At 47.7% G+C, this 19262-nt stretch overlaps 1 protein-coding gene across 1 annotated transcript in view; it reads right to left on the reverse strand.

Moving 5' to 3' along the window:
• Positions 1–3312: 3312 nt before the first annotated feature.
• The window catches only part of LOC8030876 (ditrans,polycis-undecaprenyl-diphosphate synthase ((2E,6E)-farnesyl-diphosphate specific)), a 37206-nt gene continuing 21256 nt past the window's right edge, over positions 3313–19262 (reverse strand). Inside the window, exons 4-6 of the mRNA XM_042289050.1 lie at positions 17204–17311; positions 12300–12522; positions 3313–3459 (exon numbers count right to left, since the gene is read on the reverse strand). Of these exons, the coding sequence (XP_042144984.1) occupies positions 3313–3459; positions 12300–12522; positions 17204–17311 (478 nt within the window). The remainder of the gene's footprint in view (positions 3460–12299; positions 12523–17203; positions 17312–19262) is intronic.

Consider the following 19262-nt stretch of genomic DNA (forward strand, 5'->3'; position numbering starts at 1 on the left):
GCCGGGCTTGGTTCGCTGCTCCCAGGCGCACGTCAACCGGAGGTGGTGGTTCTTCTTGAACGGCACGTGCTCCCAATGGGACTTCCCAGATGGCGACTGCGTCAGCGCGCGCCTGAGCGCCTTCGAGGCGGCCCAGGACTGCCACCAGGGCTGCCTGGAACACAGCCACCCCCTGTGCGGCGTGGTACCCGTCGCAGAACGGTGCAGCGAAGACCAGCTCCGCTTCCCCGCGTACTCTTGGAGATACCAGGACGGCCACCTTGGATGCAGGCACGTGGACCCCGTAGAGCCAAGATGCCTCCAGGGCCCGAACAATTTCCGCACTCAGAGTGACTGTAGGGCTGCGTGTCTTGCTTCGTAGGGCAACATCTTTTCAATATATTGCACTTAATTAAAATGACATAACTCTGTATTTTTGATGGCATATAAAAGTTGTTAACCACATTTTTTTTATTTTTCTTTATTTATGCCAGTTGATACAATAAAGGTGCCGGTCATATTTTGTAAACCTTTGAAAAATATATCCTATATGAAAGTCATCTCCTTTAAAGCAGCAGTCAGTTATACATACAAGGTGATTAACTAAACGCAGGCTAAACCGCTCCTGTGAAAGGTACGCATCGCACTGAAAAAAATGTTGTAGTGGTCTCTACCAAAGGGCATCTTTTGAAAAAAGTCAATGTTTTATAGAATTAGGTTAACTACTTTAGTAATTTATTTTATAAATAATAAATTTCAAGGTATAAGTTAAGTAAGAAGCCTGGGGGCATAGTCGGAACCCATTAAGTACACCCACATTACGGTGCTCCGAAATTACGCTCAGTTTAGACGTGTTCTCAGAAAAAAAAGGCGAGGGGGGGGGGGGGGGGGGGAGCTTGAGAGACAACGCAAGAGAATACAAATATAAAGATCAACTAGGTACAGCATCACTTTTTACAACCTGCGGTAGAGCAGCACTGATGTACAGTCTTTGTCGGTTCTAGAAAATGTCTTATTGGAATCGATGTCCTGCGGCGAGGTTACTGTAACAAAAACCAGCTAGCACAAAATTAGCGAAGGTTTGTTGTCATTTCGTTTGTTAAGGAGTTGATATGTTACCCAATATTTCGCTATCTCAAATTAGTTCAAGTCACTGTTATTGGCTAAGGAGAGTTTAAAGAAAATAAAATATGCAGTTTTTGTTTTGTATATTGATGCGCAATTTTGCCACATCTAAAGAAATGAGCAGCGTTCCCGCTAATGACAAAACTACAAAAACGGCTAAGCATATTTTTAATATAAACGTGTCAAACGCAATTAAAAAGGCAAATGTTATATGCTTTGGGCCGTTTAATATGAAGTAGTTTGTTAATAAATGATTTGTGAACGTGTCTCTAAAACGCGTTTATCTGACGTATCACGAAAATCGTTTTTATAGATATATTTTATTGTAATTTTAAATATTCATTCCACATGTTATAAACCTTATATATATATATATATATTAAGAAAAAACTTATGACGTGCATGATTCGGCGTGAAATTGACAGCTGTGCAAACCATCGTAGTGAAACTTTGGCAGTCCCCACGCCTCGCGGTTCGAAATTTCATATCTCCGAAAGAAAAATAGCTTCGGCGTTTTCATATAGCTGAATGCCACCATCAAGAGCCTGGTTATTGCATATACATTTTTAACATAAATATGTAAAACGTTTGACCAGGATCATCGTTGTATAACAAGATGTGGATACACTCTACTTTAAAATATCAAAGCGTATTTGTGCAAATTGAAACTCAGCTGTAAAGAAACGGGAAGTCTCATGAACGAAGTGGAGCATCTACTCCGTTCTTAACAAGGAGTGTTATAATAAAGTACGCATTTTTAGCGCACGCTGTAGTCTGCGCATTAACGCACGCTACGCGAGAGAGTTTTAGAACAGCGTTTATCCGCCGCGACGCAAAAACCCAAGCTTTCGCGTTTTCAGCACCGTCAAGATATAGTAAGAATATTTATGTCACGCATGAAATGCTGTAACTTTATAGAAAAAAGCTTTTTGGTCCCGAGTAACATTTTCAATTTTGTTTAAATATAACAATCCAATGGGAGTGGTCGGCCGGTGGTGTCCGATTGTGTCGCCTCGGCAAGGCCTGGAGTACTGACCTTCCCACACCGTATATCTTCGCGCAGAAACGTTCGCTGGTCGCATGCAGCAAGTGGCCGGCGATCGTAGCTCAGCTTGCTGGGTCTTCCAAAGCCGTTCGTGACGTGCACCTCCCGTAGAAGTGCAATGTCGCGTGGATGCCGCCGACGTCGCGCTCACGACTACTACAGCTAAAGCGGTCGAGGGTGCGGCAGCTGCGGTCCGCCATTTTCTCACTATGCCCGTCTTGCCAACTTCTCGCGCATCAGAAATCCTTCTTGGAGGAGCGCCAAAATTCTTTGAGTTAGCACGCAAAAAAATAAAAAGATAGCATAGGCTGAAATGGTGCACGCAAAGCGCAAAGCGAAAAACCCGGTTAGCGTTCGGCGCATCCGCGGTGGCGACGACGCCATTCTTTGCGTACGATATTCTAAAACTCTCTAATCTGTCAATGACTCTCGTTAAAAGAGAGGGAGAGTACTTTTACTTCTCATTTTTTTAATGCCCATCCGCAAGTCGTGTACAGATCACCGTGTCGTGCACGCCTGTCAAAGGCGGGCTTAAAGGAGCGGTGCAACGATATTCAATTGAAATGTTTTTCACTTGACACGAGCTTACTGGCATACCTGGGACTCAAGGATACTCACACGCAACGCCACTGGCCAAGAAACTCCTTTGTTGCGGTGTAATTTCAAGGACAAAAGCGATCATTTTCATTCAATCTCTCCTTTGCAAAATTTGATGACGTAACGTGGGGATCGCAGTACACCCAAGTGACGATATTTGAATGCGGTTCATAGATTGGACCCGAGCATTGCGTGGACACTCGACTTGGGCTCGTGATAATTGCAAGCTCGAGAAGCATTCGGGTAGTGACCCGTGTCCAATCGCCTCAACGACGACAACAGCCGAGCTATAACAATGTCTGGAACTCAGCGCGTGTCCTGCGCTTTGCCAACCCTAGCGCGTGGCTATGATCAACACTGGCGGCATATAATCGGCTCCAGATCACGTGGCCGCTTGTTCTGGCTGCGAGTTGAGGGGGTGAACGCTGCTCGTTTTTCTTAATTTTTTTTCTGGGACTTCTATTGCGTGGGGTGAAAAACGAACGCGTGTTTCATACGTCATTAACAATTAGGGATCCGTTTTAAGCGGTATTTGCGTAAAGTACAAAAATTGTTGCATCGCTCCTTTAATGGTCGCTTCCGGCGAGGAGACGCAGGTGAGCCTGTCGCTTCGCCTCCAGCCAGGACTGGAACTTGCGCTCCTTCAGCCTCTGCGCAACACTGAACCTCCGCTCCGTACGGTTCCGGACCTTGAGGTAACAATCCTCCAAGCGCTGGAAAGATTCCAACAGATCAATCGCCATTTTTAGATGGACGAAAAGAAGGAATAGGAAATAAAGAAAAGGGACAAAGCAGGAAGAAAGATGAGTTAAAAGATAGGAGTTATTCAGCTGTTTACTTCGTACTGGGAGAAGGGGGTGGGAAGATTGAGAGACACACTCAAAGAAGACAGGAACCAGAAAACGAACGGTGTACATTCTACAGGATATGAGCGTTAAAAAAAAGGGCACTGTTCACGCACACCGAGGTTCATCTTGTACAATGACATACGGATGCGAGTTTGCTTTGGAAAACAGTTGAGTGCTTTCAAAACTGCTCCAATTTGCAGTTTGTACCAGGCACAAAAGCACGCTTGCCAGGGAAAAGGGTCATTTATTCACATATAATAGCGAATGAAAACCATCCAATACGCTGAACATAAGCGCCTGTGCCGTGACCCGCACATTCATGCGAAAAGGAGAAAAGAACTTCACATGTACTTCAAAGGCTGGTTTAGACGTTTGCATTTGACTGTGAGCAACTGCGTTACGACAGCTTGTGATTGCTAATGACCAGACAACTGATAGATGGCGCCAGTGTGCCCGTGTGTTTGTAACCACAAGAAGTCGCAACAGGGGTGGTCACCGTCAGATGCATAGATGTAAACTAGCCTTTACAAGCTCTGAGAATAACGGAACAACTTTCGCTTCTCAAAACTTCCCCTTCGCCTACAATAAAAAAGAAAAAATCCTCATTTCACTGTGGCTGAGCCATGTTCACGGTCTGGGGGCCTGGGGTTCGGTTCTTTTAAGGGACTATCCGAATTCTGGTGTTTCTGCTCAATTTGGCCAGCTACCACACTTTTGCGCACTCAAATGCTCTGCAACGTAACGACAGAAATTTGAGGAAATTGGAAATTGCTTAAAAATAAGCTAGCGCGTTAAGAGATCGACCGGTTGTCACCGTTTGATTGTTCTGTGGTGGAAAAAACCGAAGGCGTCACCAAATACTTTACCAGGGGAATTCAGGACCTCCCCGAGAATACATGAAAAAAAAAACGAAAGACGTTTACAATTTTCTGTAATGCCGAATTAGAGCGGAGCTCTTGAGGAGGAGGAGGGCACGGTACGGAGGGTATGCCCCCTCCTCCCCCTCCCATACCGTCCCCTCCTCCTCTCCTTCCACTTAGTGGGAAATTTTCGCAAAATTTTTCTGATAGATTTAGGGGCAAATTTAGTGAAAAGTTTCCGCTAAACTTAGCGGGACTTAAGGTAATATTTTCCTATAATGAAACGCGCGGATACGCCCGGTTGCACTATTCCCATAATGCAACGCGCGCGGTTACGCCGACGCCGACGCCGCTCAACCCGGAAACGGGCGCTTAAGAGCTGCGCTCTAAAAGATGATAAGGAAATTTTAATGAAGGTACGCGCGACGGCGGCAGCGGTACCTTCTTCGAATCCGCGACCTCGTCATCTGCAGCGCATTCCGAGGCTATCCAAGGCGTCGCCTTCGCGTGCTCTGGGGACGAGATGAGGCGGGTGGGGAGACAGACATCGCCAAATGAACCACTCCACCGGGGCCCGTTTGCTCGAAGCGCTAACCGCGGCTAAGGTTAGCTGCAGTACCTAGGAGACGGATTTTGAAATCACGTGACTGGCACAGTAGGAATGCGGGGAAATATGGCGGTGCCCCGGTGAGTGAGCGCCGCTCGCTTTGGAACTAGTTTGTCGTTTCGACTGCAATAACGGGCACGTTAGTCAGACACGAATGGTGCATGAGGCTTTCACTTTGCCTTACCTCGCTTAAATCGGAGAACGTGAGAAATGACCTCGCCGTATTTTTAGATAGAAAGAAGAACACAGATGAAAAAACAAAGATAGCGCTCAGTCTGTGTCCTTCTTTACCCTGTCCGTCGTTTTTTGCGCTGTTTTAACCTTTTAAGTATGTCATACCAACTCGCCCAGGCTTCAACTTTAGTCTTTCGATTTTGGCCAGTCCTAAGCCTAAATGAACGCGACGATTGTCGGCATGCAACGTCTTTGGAAAGCGGATTGCCTTGACCACGACCGGCTGGTGACCTTGACACAATCGTCCGCGTATTGATAGCACACAAAAGCAGACAGCGTCCCAATAGACCTTTTTCTAATGGCGAATTCCACCGGGCGTTTTGGAGCGCGCCGGGATCAGTTGACCAGATCCGGAATGGAGCACACAATCCGAACGGGGTCGCGCCGCTTACGGATCCCCAGTGAAATATTACCATTGCTTCGGGATCGGCGGATGCCTTCCCGTCATTCACCTGCAAGGGAATCCCCTTTCCGCGGCCGCCGCAGTCGTTTCGAAGACGTTTTCGCAATCGCGGCGCTAACACGTGTTCGACGCACGAGCGGTAGGAATGGCTCAGGAGCTTCCAGCAAAGATTGCCGGAATGCCGGAAGCTGCTCGAGCAACTTGACGACGAATTGTCGTCAAGCAGCTGGCGGTACAGGCGGCACCTCCCGAGCGGCCATTACGAATTATTCTGAGGCGAGATGGGCGAGATCAGGCGAGATGCCCCGCGAGGAAGGAAGTCACGTGTGTGCGCCGAGGGCTGACCCGGCTGGTTTCCGGTTGAATCCGCCGAAATCGGCGGAGCGACTTTTCTCGGATCCAGATCGAGATCTGGAGCGGGAACTAATCTAAAACGACCAGTGGAACACGTCCGTCTCGATCCCGATCGCCCAGTGAAATAGGATCGTTCCAGAAAAGTCAATCAAAAAGCGCTCCAAAACGACCAGTGGAATTCGCCATAAATTACCCAAGCATCGAGGAGAACGCTGGAAGTGTAATTCGACAGTCCGCGCGCGCTGGCCTTCCTCATAAAAGATTCGAACTAATTAAATAATCATAATAAGGCATTGACGAACGCGCGTGCTAGGCAAAATTTGTTTCAGACCTTTTGCTATGGAACAATTACTACTGCAGACGCCAGCCCGTGCAACGCGTGTATACAATCGTAGCATGCACCTCGGTGCTTAGGAAATTTAGAAAAATGAAAGCGGCTTACAACTCCCTGTAACGCCGAATTAGAGCGCAGCTCTTGGGGAGGAGGAGGGAAGGGCACTGGGGGGGGGGGGTTAAACTAACCAGGGGGGGGTCACGTGACCTTGGGGGTCACGTGACCCCCAATGCCGATGATGTCATCACTGACGTCACTGATGACGTCATCAGTGACGATGACGATGCGGGTACCGATGACGTCATCAGTGACGTCACTGATGACTTCACCAGTGATGATGACGATGACGATGCGAATGTCGGTGACGTCATCAGTGATGATTGCGTCATCAGTGATGATGACGATGACGATGCGGATGCCGGTGACGACATCAGTGACGTCACTGATGACGTCATCAGTGATGATGACGATGACAATGCGGATGTCGGTAACGTCATCAGTGATGATGACGATGACGATGCGGATGCCGGTGACGTCATCAGTGATGATGACGAGGACGATGTGGATGCCGGTGACGTCATCAGTGATGATGACGATGACTATGTGGATGCCGGTGACGTCATTAGTGATGATGACGATGACGATGTGGATGCCGGTGACGTCATCAGTGATGATGACGATGACGATGCGGATGCCGGTGACGTCATCAGTGATGATTACGATGACGATGTGGATGCCGGTGACGTCATCAGTGATGACGATGACGATGTGGATGCTGGTGACGTCATCAGTGACGATGACGATGCGGATGCCGGTGACGTCATCAGTGATGATGACGATGTGGATGCCGGTGACGTCATCAGTGATGATGACGATGACGATGTGGATGCCGGTGACGTCATCAGTGATGATTACGATGACGATGTGGATGCCGGTGACGTCATCAGTGACGATGACGTCATCGGGGGGTCACGCGACATTGGCGGGGGTCACGTGACCTCAGGGGAGTCACGTGATTTCGGGGGGTCACGTGACCCCGGTGGGGGGCTCGCGTGGTGCATTATGGGACATTTCCCATGATGCACCGCGCGGTTACGCCGACGGCGACGCCGACGCCGACGGCGACGCCGCTCAAGCCGGAAACGGGCCCCTAAGAGCTGCGCTGTAAAAGGTCTATTAGGACGCTGTCTGCTTTTGTGTGCTATCAATACCCGGCCGATTGAGTCAAGGCAATCCATCTTCCAAATACGTTGCCATGCCGACAATTATCGCGTTCATTGGGGCTTAGGAATGGCCAGAATAGAAAGACTATTTACAAGATGCGGCAAGGTCATTGCTCATGCTTTGCGATTTAAGTGAGGTAAGGCAAAGTGAAAATCTCCTGCTCCATTCATTGCTCACTGATGCGCACGATATTGCAGCTACGAAGACATAATAGTTTTAAAGCGAGAGGCGCTCGCTCACCAGGGCACCGCCATATTCCCCCCATCCTCCAGTCACCTGATTTTTAAAATAATTCCTCTCCTAAGTACTGTGGCTAACTTTAGCCATGGTTTGCGCTTCGAGAAAACGGACCCAGGGGTTATTTGCCGTCATTTTGTTTAATGCGAATGAGGAGGGTGCCCTGGTCCTGTTTGCTCGAAGCCAGTCGACTTTAACCGCGGTAAAAAGTTAACCGCCCTTCCGTACTAGGTATCTACAAGTACCGAGCCAAGTTTTACGAGGGCTGGATGAGCAATAGCTTGGTGTTTTATTATGGGGAGGTAGCTGGTGTCACCTACTGGTTGTAGCGAATATAAGTGGGTTTCGTGGAAAAGTTTCCGAAAAACGAAATGCCCCCTACCGGGTTTTTGCGACGCAGCGCGGCATACACTTGAGCTTAAGAAACACGTTTTGTTGCTTGTGGTAGAGATACTGGGTAAAGTAAAAATAAATTAATCCTTGTTTAAAACATTTCTAAATGTTAGGCTGTCTGAAGTGAAGACAATCCTTGTTGAAAGTTTTCTCCAAGTTCGAAAGAGGCCGACGAAGTTCAGTCCTAGAAACGATGATGATGAAGTGAGCAGTCAAAGGTGGGTGGTACACAGGCAGCTTTGCATGTAACAATAATATATAACACCATCATAAATTGAAAACCATGTAATTCGGCCTTAGTGAATATAGACCTATTACTAAATTAGCCAAGCATCGAGAGAATGCTGAAAATGTAATTCTACGCTCCTCGCGCGCTGGCCCTTCCCCGTATAAAATATTCGAAGTAAATAACCATAATAAGGCTTTGACGAACGTGCGTGCAAGAAAAAAATTTGTTTCAGGCTTTAGCTTTAGAATGGCTACTACTTGGGTGCCTCAATGTCCTTCTGTTTAGGGTGATGCCACCCTTTGTAGTACCCGATGCCGACAGCACCCGTGGGTAAAATACGAAGAAATCAAAGAAAACAAAGTGTCTCCATAGCGCAGTCAGCGCCACAAACGCGTGCAAGGTCACGCTCTTTCACGCGCTTCTAAATAAAAAAAAAAGTGTGGGACAAAATGGCCGGATGTCTCCACCCTAAGCAAAGCGCACATGAAGACACCCTAGTTACTGCTGCCATAGACCCCTATAAAATGCTGACAAAGACTGGCAGGTCGCCACGAGACGCGGCCGTCGAAATGGAAAAAGGTGGAGCGGCAAACAACGGATCAGAGGAAGGCCACGTGACTGGCGCCCCGCCATGGCAGACTCCGAAACACACTTCTCCCGAGCGAACAAGTGTGTTTCCGGTCCTCGCCGCTGCAAGAAGCTGTGCACTGATGTCCAGGTTCGCTGAGAAATGGCTCTTTGATGCTCTGTGCTACCAGATCCTCGTGCTCCAAATCTGCGACCGGGCACTCTACGTCTCCGTCGTCGAACTGCCAGGCTTTGTGAGTATAGAGGAGGCTAAGCTGCATGCCAGCACGTGCAGCATGTGTAACTACACTCATAGCATGCACCTTGGTGCTTGGCAAATTTAGCAAAAGGTCTATTGGGACGCTATCTGCTTCTGCGTGCTATCATACCCTGCCGATTGAGTCAAGTCAATCCACTTTAGTATTCGAAAGATGCTGCCGTGCCGACAATTATCGCGTTGATTCAAGCTTAGGAATGTACAGAATCGAAATACTATTTAAAATGGGTTCAAGGTATACCTTCTTATGAGTTGTGAATGCGAAAGCATGCTAAGCCGCACGCCCGCTTCCTTATTTCGTCGCCGGTCAGCTCGCGCGCTCTCCTGGGCGTGCTCACCTTGGACGCTCCCTGTTAACGACGCGCTAACGGACGCGCAGCGCCATGGGGTGAGCGGTCGTTGAAACTGACGCGCAGTGGCCAATGGGAGCCTCGTCGATGGGCGCCCGCCAATGGGACCGAAGCCGATAATCAATCACCTTTACTTCGCTCCTTTGGAATCGGGGAATGTTGGTGCAGTTGGCTGGCTTTTCGCGTGGTTTCATAGCTGGGAGCTGGCTTCACTTGGAGAAAGGATTTAAAGTGCCGTTTGACACGGCTCGCTCCATGAGACCCCCAGTTAAAGGGAAGCTACGGAGCTTCTTGGAAAAATTGAGTTAGAAGTGAATTCTAGTGTATTTTTACCCTATGAACCCGAATACCCAAACCATTTGCTGCGTAAGTATTGTTAAACGCGAGAAAAACGCGAAAGACAGTCGCTGTCCGTGACGTCATCGACGGCTCTTTTGGCTGCCCAAGGCTAGGGGGGCGGGGCTTCAGCCCTATTTTGAAATTGCTCTTGTGGCTCTCCGGCGCGTCGCATTGAAATATAATTTTGATATCTGTTATTCTAAAGGCCAAATGAACGCAATTCAGGCGTTTTTTCTCAAATGTAGAAGTGCCCCATCTTCCCTTTAATGCTTTCGCATTAAAATGGGGCGAGGTCATTGCTCATGGTGTGCGATTTAAGTGAGGTAAGGCAAAACGAAAGCCTCCTGCACCTTTTATTGCTGACTTACGCGCCCGATATTGCAGCTACTACGACATATTAGTTCCGAAGCGAGCGACGCTCGCTCGCAGGAGCACCGCCATGTTCCCCGCTGTCCTTACCCTGCCGGTCACGTGACCTAAAATTTCCCCTCGCAGGGAAATGCGGTTTGCGGAAAACAAACAGCGCAAGGACAAGGACAGTGCAGTCTTGTGTTGTTTCTGTTCTTGGCTTTTGGGCCGGGCAAATTGTGTATTTATAGAGGTTGTCAGTGCCAATAAAGCTCAGTTATAAGTCAGTACTGTGTGTGTCTACCGCCTTCTACACTGTCCTTGTCCTCGCGCTGTTTGTTTTCCGCTAATATGAATGACCAACTAGCCTAATCGTCAACACTACTGAAAATGCGGCTAACGTTTTACAGCGGTTAAAGATAACCGGCTTCAAACAAACGGGCCCTGTATTTTTTTAGTAAAGTATTTGACGTCACTGAGAATGGTTTAGAGGCAAAGCTACGAGCGGTGCGGCAACGCTCGCTCTCCCCCTCGCGCGCCGCAAAGTCATTGGTTGGGCGTATACTATGGCGTCTAACTATGGCGTCTAACGTCTAACATGCGCTCCTTTAGGGGCTATTCACACGAGGGAGAAATCCCGGGGATTTCTCCCCGGCACGCGCGCATCACGAGATGAAAACGCGAGGCTTTTGCACATCGCAAAGCCTGACGTTTTCGTCGTGGGATGCGCGTGCCGGGGAGAAATCCCCGGGATTTCTCCCTCGTGTGAATAACCCTTCACTGACAGGCTTGCCAATGGCCTTGCTGCTGCGCGACTAACGCGCCGATTTCCACGTAAACTAACAAAAAAAAAAAAAAGAAAGCGCTAAAGACTTTTGCTGGCGTATTCCTAAGAGAGAATAAGCTTTAAGCTTTTACGTACGCTTTTACGTACGCTTACACCCTCTCTCCTGACCTTGTTTAGCGCTTTCACCATTTTTGCGATGCAAAGTTCCGGTCGTACAACATGTTCAGTACTTATCTTTGCGCGTATTTTGCCTTTCTTGGCGATTCTTGTTTGAGTAAACACTAGTATGGGTCATAAGAGGCGACGAAGGTCAACACAACTGCACGATGCCAATGTATTGTGACTGGCGGAGGCAAGGTTTTGCTGCCCGTCTTTTGTAGCGCAGTAATGCGAAGGCAAGTTGGGCAGCCTGTCATGCAGGTCGCGTGCTGGGGGTTGGCTCGGCCCACAGCCTGTTTGCCGCCGATATAGGCGAGCTATGTTTTCTGCCGATCTAGGCGTCCGTTAGGCGTCCGGCCCCCAGGGACCAACGGCCAGCGCTCGCACAACTGATCGACGCCTTGACATCATGTATTGGCGTTGGCGGTGTTCATCGACCTTTTGTAGCATGAGGTTTGGTGCCGACGAATACGCGACGGAGTATTGCGATTTTGGCAGCGCGAACTTTGTTGTTAGACATCGCTATACGGATCGCTATACATCGTTAAGCGTACTGTCCCGTCAAGTGTGTTTATGCAAATACGCAAATGCCACATTTATTCTTCCCGTCAGGATCTTCAAATTAAAATAAAAGACACCTCTAACACGTACTACAATTCGTTTTGTCATTTCTATCTTCTCAATATACTTAATTTTAAAATTGACCCAAAATGAGCTAAAACGGACCAAACGGTAACATTTCTGTATTAAAGAACTGTCCAGTGCTCTGAGGAGAAGACCCAATGGCTGCACGACCTTCTTTATGTCCTTCTAATTAACCGCCAAAATGATCATCACACGTGCATTTCCGAAACTCAGGTTTCCTTAGCGAAATTTGACCATTGAATGACGGGCGGGGGAATCCCCCTTAGTAACAGATGATATCCAATAAATTTGAAATACACTCAGACATTTAGAAGGGAAAACAAATTTAGACGCGTTTATATCTTGTACTAAAACTTACCTTTCTTGAAGACGAAGGTGCTGAATAGTGAAGCATCATCTTGAACATGTCCAGCAAAACGAAATCGGGGAAATTCTTTGTCAGGAAGTAGATGGCTGCACGTTCGGACTGCCAGGTCATGAAATCGCTCAGCCTGCGTTCGCCAGATGTCCGCAGGTAACAGTCGATCATGGGGCCATCTTCGATTTCGATGTAGCGGTCGATCAGACTTGCAGTTATGTCGCTGTAACCAAATAAATCCTAGAGTAACTAAATGGCGGAGAAGCAGACACGTGCGCCACGTTTAGACACACCACTCTTGCAGGAAACCTGCCTTGCAGAGCTCCGGGTTGTGGCGGGACATACTTTTCGCTTTGCGTTCGAGAAATCTAGATTTCACGCTGAAGTCTGACGACGAGAGAGCTTGTCGAACCTTCAGACATTGTGTGTGCCACTTAGACATGCGCCATCGCATTTCTGACATTCATAGCACAGCCTACTATCGTGTCTTTTTTCGTCCCGTCCGTATAAAAACTGGCATACTCGTGATATGTGGTCCGAAGCTCAGAGAAGTCCTGCCTTATGACTTCCTGTGGAACATCCTTTCTGTTATACTTGGTCAGCGTAAGGTCGCAATGTATGTGGCAGCTGTTTCATGGAGCTATATCTGGTGGGACTGGACTAACTGAGGCTTTGCATCCATCCCAACAGATTGTGCTGCAGTATTATTCCTCATAGAAAAAGGGGGGACTATGGTAGTTTGTTTTCAAATGTGCGTTGTAACTTCATGATCTCAATATTCTCTCGAACGGGGTGCTCCGTGACAGAGCGCACCCTGACAGAGTACATAAAACCCAGGGAAAACCTCCTATACTCAAGGGACAGTTCGTTTGCTTCTGCGTAAAGGCTAAGCATTGGGGAGGTGCGAAATGCACCAGTAGCCAATCGCAGTCCTTGATGATTAATAGGATCTAACATCTTTAGAACTGATGCCCGAGCAGAGTTATAGACAATCGAACCATAATCAAGCTGACAGCGAATGACTGAGCGATAGATACGCAACAGACACAGTCGGTCAGAGCCCCATGCTGCATGTGACAAGACCTTAAGGATGTTCAGAGATTTAAGGCAATTGAGTTTTAAGCTCTTAATCTCTGCAACGAAAGTCAACTTGGAATCGAACACAAGGCCCAAAAACTTGTGTTCATTTTTTACAACGATAGGAGAACCATACATGTTCAAAGACGGTTTCTGAAGAACACCACGTCGACGAGAAAAGCTGACACAAGCTGTTTTTTCGGGATAAAACCATTCGTATCCGCCCATCTGACCAAATTTTTGACCGCAAGTTGGACGCGACGTTCAAAAATTCAGGAATTACAGGATGAAACGGAGATCTGGAGATCATCGACATATAAAGAATATTGCACCGAAGGTGCAATTGCACGGCGAATGGAATTAAGTTTGACGATAAAAAGAGTGACACTCAGTAAAAAGAGTGACACTTACAGGAAAATGGAGTCCCCCTGAGGGACTCCATTTTCCTGTAAAAACTCCTTAGAGAGAGTTTTTCCCAGCCTCACGCGGAAAGTACGGAGCTGCAGGTAACTCTCTATAGCACTCAGCATTCGGCCACGGAAACCAAGATCGAATAAATCTTGCAGTATGCCGTAACGCCAGACCATGTCGTATGCCTTTTCCAAATCAAAGAAGATGGACTCTGTTGCCTGTTGGCAAAAGCCTCACGTACAAAGGTCTCAAAGCGGACGAGATGATCGACAGTGGACCGTGCTGACCGAAAGCCACACTGGAACTTATCAAGGCAGTTGTTTCATTCCAGAAAAAACATAACTCTCTTGTTAATCATCCTTTCTAATGTCTTGGAAAGACAGCTAGTTAGAGCTATTGGTCTGTAGCTAGATGCACAAGAGGGATCTTTGCCGGGCTTCAGCACTGGTACAACCACAGCGATCTTCCAGGAGGACGGAAAGTGGCCTTCGAGCCAAACTCGATTAAAAAGGTACAAAATTAGCTCCATAGTGGATGGATGAAGATGTCCGAGCATTTTATAATGAATACCATCTGGTCCCAGGGACAGTTTGTTTGGAACAAAGAAGTGCCATTTGAAGTTCGTATAATGTAAAATGAGTATTATAGGGTTCGTGCGTGCCACCTGATGTGATAACAGATTTTTTTCTGCAGTTATCTTTTGTCGCTGGAACGTTTGGGTGTAATGTTCGGAACTGGAGGCCAGTTGGCATTTTCGAATTTCCAACGAGGAGAACGTGTTGGGACTGTCATGGGAGGATGGTTAAATTCTATGATGATCGGAAAGTCGTCACTTCCTTGAGGATTCGGGATGACCTTCCATAAAAGCAATGGGAATAATGATGATGGGTGACAAATAGATAGGTGAATGGAAGTGAAAGTGAGTTGCTGAGCTAAAATATGTAGATTTATTTGTGTTTAGCAGGCACAATCCAGCAGAAAGCAAAAAACGTTCAACAAGGGACTTTCCAGAATCCCGTCTGTCACTACCCTACAGGGGATTGTGTGCGTTAAAATCTCCTAAACGTAAAAAAGGTGAAGGAAGTTGATTAACAAGGTCTTTTAGCTCTTTCATATGTAACTGATAATTGAAAGGTACACACAAAGAACAGACTGTAATTATTCGATCTAACAAAATGCGTGTAGCCACTGCCTCCAATGAAGTCTGCAGGGCTACCTCGGTAGGAGGAACTGAACGTTACACAACCACCGCAACACCTCCAGCTGCGTGAGCTGCATGTGTACGGTTCCTACGAAACACCTGGAAGTGTTTTAAAACATTAGTGTGGGTGGTCTTTAGGTGCGTTTCCTGTAAGCAACATGCAATGGGCCGGTGATCCTTTAAAAGATAGCTCACATCATCGTAGTTAGGCAGGAGGCCTCTGCAGTTCCACTGAAGGAAGAAAGACATTTAGCTTCAATAAAGGAAACGCCTCAATAAGTCTTTTATACGAAAATTGTGAAATATAGTTTATGTGTCGTTTGGTGCCACGATCCGTGGGATGGTTTTCTTTTTTTTCAGTGTCCTTAGGCCTTCTTCCAGCCTCGCAGGAGGCCGAGGAAAAAGACCCTTATCTAGAGAGAGGAAGGTCCTCATCGGAGAGCGGGATGCTCACATCCATTTTCTCATCCAATGAGACCTTGGGTCCTTTGGACGGCAGAGGTGAGTCTGACCGCCCAGGCTTTGAAGAGCTGCCAGAGGCACGGGGAGGCAGCCCCCGACCCCGGCCAGAAGGGCCAGCTGGTGCCGGTGACGGCACGTCTGGCTCCTTGGAGGGTGTAGCACCCTCCTTAGAGGTCACAACAACCCCATGGGAGCATGAAGGCAGTGGGTTGCCCACCGTCTTCGGACGTACGTAAAAGGACCCTTGTGGAGATGACAGGTCATCCGGGGAAGTCTGCGTCTCCACGGATGCCATAGACAGTGGGGGTCCCCTTCGCACTGCCTCGGCATATGAGCCCCTTGCCTTGAAGGCAAGCTGTTCTATAGCGTCTTGGTAGCTGAGATTGTGTTTGACCTTAAATGTAATAATCTCTTTTTCTTCCTTCCATTTCGGACATGTGCGGGAAAATGCGGGGTGTGGTCCGCCACAGTTTATGCATTTATGGTTGTTTTCACATATGTCAGCGACGTGGTCAGTGGCAGTATATTTCGCACAAGTTTCTAGGCCGCCGCAGTTTCGGGAGCCATGCCCAAAACGCTGGCAACGAAAGCACCGCTGTGGGTTCGGAACGAAAGGACGAATTCTGCAGTTTAGATACCCTGCCTTCACGGTGGGAGGCAGAGAGTGGAGTTCGAAACTCAGGACTAGATGTCGGGTTGGTATCTCCTGTCCGTCGCGTCGTAGGGTGATTCGCCGCACGGCTACATCAGCACTCCGACGCAGCCCTTCAAGGATTTCCTCTTCAGTACACTGAAGGAGGTCATCCTCAGAGATGACGCCGCGGACAGTATTCAAAGTGCGGTGCGGGGTTACACAAACTTGGTGTTCGCCTAAGCTTGTCAACTTGAGTAATACTGTGCTTTGAGTTCTTTTTTCTACCTCAACGAGGGGGTCCCCAGCAAGTTTTTTTTGCCTTGTGAATTCCGATCGTCTGCTCTAGGACCTTAGAGACAAGGAAAGGTGACATCTTTGACACCGGTAGACTGTCGTTTGCAGCATGAATTACAAGAAAACGTGAAAAGGTGTCGGGTTCTTGGGCTTTTGCAAAAGTAGGGGGAGTGGGGCGAACCCTTTTGGGGGTCGAGCTGCTCGAGGTTTAGAAGAAAGGGACGCCATAAAAAGGCAAAGGGTGTTCGGAATCTGTGGTGCGCCGCCCACCACGGAGCCCAACAAGGGAAAAGGTAACACTCCATAACAAATATGCCTTTGCTGGAAGCATTACTCTATTAGAGCTACCCAGAAACTATAAACAAGTGTGGATCTGGACGAGAGTGTCTGTCACCCCCCAAGGTTAGCCCTTTCCGCCAAAGGAGTTGAAAAGGAAAGAAGAGAAATGAGAAGAGTGAAAAGAAGGAGAAGACAAGGGTGAAAGAAGGGAGGGGATAGCAGAAGAACTGGCGACTAGACTGAATCATCCTGACCGGCCTTACCAGGACTCCCGTCATTGGGAAGCGAGGGCCGAAGTGGTGTATTCCCTCACCCGGGGGCCCCCGAAGGGTCCGAACCTACCCCGGGCTCGGCTCAACCACCAGGATGCCCTTTCCCCCAGACACGGGAAGGCCACGTACAGCCAGACGTGGGCGGGCGAACCCGCATGGCTGGGGGTCCGTGGAGACGCCACTTTCCAAACACCTGCTTTCACAGGTGCCCCCTGCGAGCAACAATTGTTTGTTGAACCTGTAAATACTGCCCAATTACAGCAAGGGGGCTTACCGGGGTTCCAACAGGCCTTCTTTGACAGCGTGGCAGAGGGTGAGTGCCATTCTAGACATCTGATGTTGCGATGAGTATGATGCGGCATAGAATATCTGCGCTTCGGCTCTGAAAAAAGAGGAATACACTGTACACCGGTAGGACATCGAATAACGTTTACTTCCTCGAAATAAAAACCGGCGATTGTTCAGGGGAAAGTCAGTCAAAGTCACAGTCGTCGGGACCAGAGTAGACCTGCGCCGAGTGAAGCATCTGCTGGACATGCTGCAGCCATTACAGCGATACGTTTTATAAGGACTTCCGAGCTGCATTTGAGGGGGCGTTTTGCTGATCAGAAAACTATCGGACGTCATCAAATCAGGTGACCACATTCAACATAAGGGGTTGCCTTCTCAGCCGAGCAATGGCAGGCAGGCTCGAGAGCCAGGTGGTGCCATGGTACCGGCGCCTGCCTAGGACTGAAGCCAACCATCCCTTTCTTACGGCGACAATTACACCAGGAGTCGAATTGTTCTTGTGACGATTTAGATTTAGGTGGTGATTACAATTAAATTACAATTAAAAACAGTGGATCAGTCGGACTTTATTTGGGGAGTCCAACAGCCCCGTGTTGGTATTCCTTATATGTGTCAAACGACTTGGTTAGAGAGGAAGGACCTCCTCAGCAGGGTGTCGAACCGGAACCGAACCGAAAACCGGGAACGAACCGTCATTTTTAACCAAACCGGAACTGAACCGATATCTTCTACCCCATTTTAAAACTGAACCTAAACTAAAAAAAATCAATATCACGTCAACCCGTTCAGAGGGGTTCACGATAATTTTTTGTTAGTTGCACACAATGAATATTTGGGAATAAAATATTGGCAGCTGTATTTTTATGTACTGATCAAATCGTCATATACAGAATTGCAATGCATGAAAAATGGTGGGTTTAGTGGCGCTTTTTATGGGCACTACGATTAATCATGTTTCACGTGGTCACGTGACGTCATAGTGTCAAAACTTGCTGTCAAATAATCTGACGTCATGTGACCCGGTGAGGTCATGTGACTCATGCTTTAGCTCGATTTAAATTGAGAACGCCACTATATTTATTAAAGTTCGGAAACCGTGACGTAACACGACATCATCATTTCGCACAAAGAGTCACGGGATTCCGTGACGTACGAGATTTTAATAACCCCGAATCACATGCTCGGATTCATGACAACCAGCATCGCAAAACATTCGGGTAATGGCTTGTGTTCAATCAAAGATGAGAATAGCCGAGCTTTAACAATGCCTAATGTTCAGCCCATGATCTATGCTTTGACAACCCCATAACTATGGTGTACATTGACCGTATATAACTAGTGTCAGATCACCTGGCCGTTTGTTGTAACTGCGATTTGAGGAAAAAGCAGTTTGTTTCATGTATTTTTTCTGCGTCGGCCATTGCGCGGAGGGGACAACTAATAGGTGCTTTTTTTCAAGGTATCAACGTCCGGGATTATTTTGTAGTGGTATTTACTAAAAATATAAAAATTGTCGCACGACCCATCTTACATGTACACTGAGGCACCCAAACAAGTTTTTGTTGTTTGCTGAACTGCTCCAAAATTTTTTATTACCGAGAAAAGTGGAAGGACTATATATTACTTATGAATCCGACGTTACATATAACTACACACTTGTACGAAAGGGATACCTTAGAAGAGATATCATGGTGACCCCGGAGGGACTGCACAACGTTGGCAGCCGCTCTAAGTTGCACAGTGCCGTTGATATTTCTTACCCTGAGAATTTTATTTAAGCTTCACAGTTTTGGGTGCAAAATAAAATCAACGGAGGGCTTCTGTTATCAAGGAACAGAAACATAATTGTCCGCCGTGTTAACACCCGAACGGAGGAGGCAGTTCCTCAGGAATAGAAAGTAAAATAAAAAAATAAAATAAAAAAGTAAAATAAAAAAGGTGGGGGGGGGGGGGGGACAGTTTTCAAAACACATTGTATTGTGAAGATTCCCCTGCCCTCCGCATGCTCGGCACGAACCAGAAAGTGTAACCTCGCAGACTAC

Source organism: Ixodes scapularis, unplaced genomic scaffold, assembly GCF_016920785.2.
Source record: "Ixodes scapularis isolate PalLabHiFi unplaced genomic scaffold, ASM1692078v2 PGA_scaffold11__112_contigs__length_91849675, whole genome shotgun sequence".
Lineage (NCBI taxonomy): Eukaryota > Metazoa > Arthropoda > Arachnida > Ixodida > Ixodidae > Ixodes > Ixodes scapularis.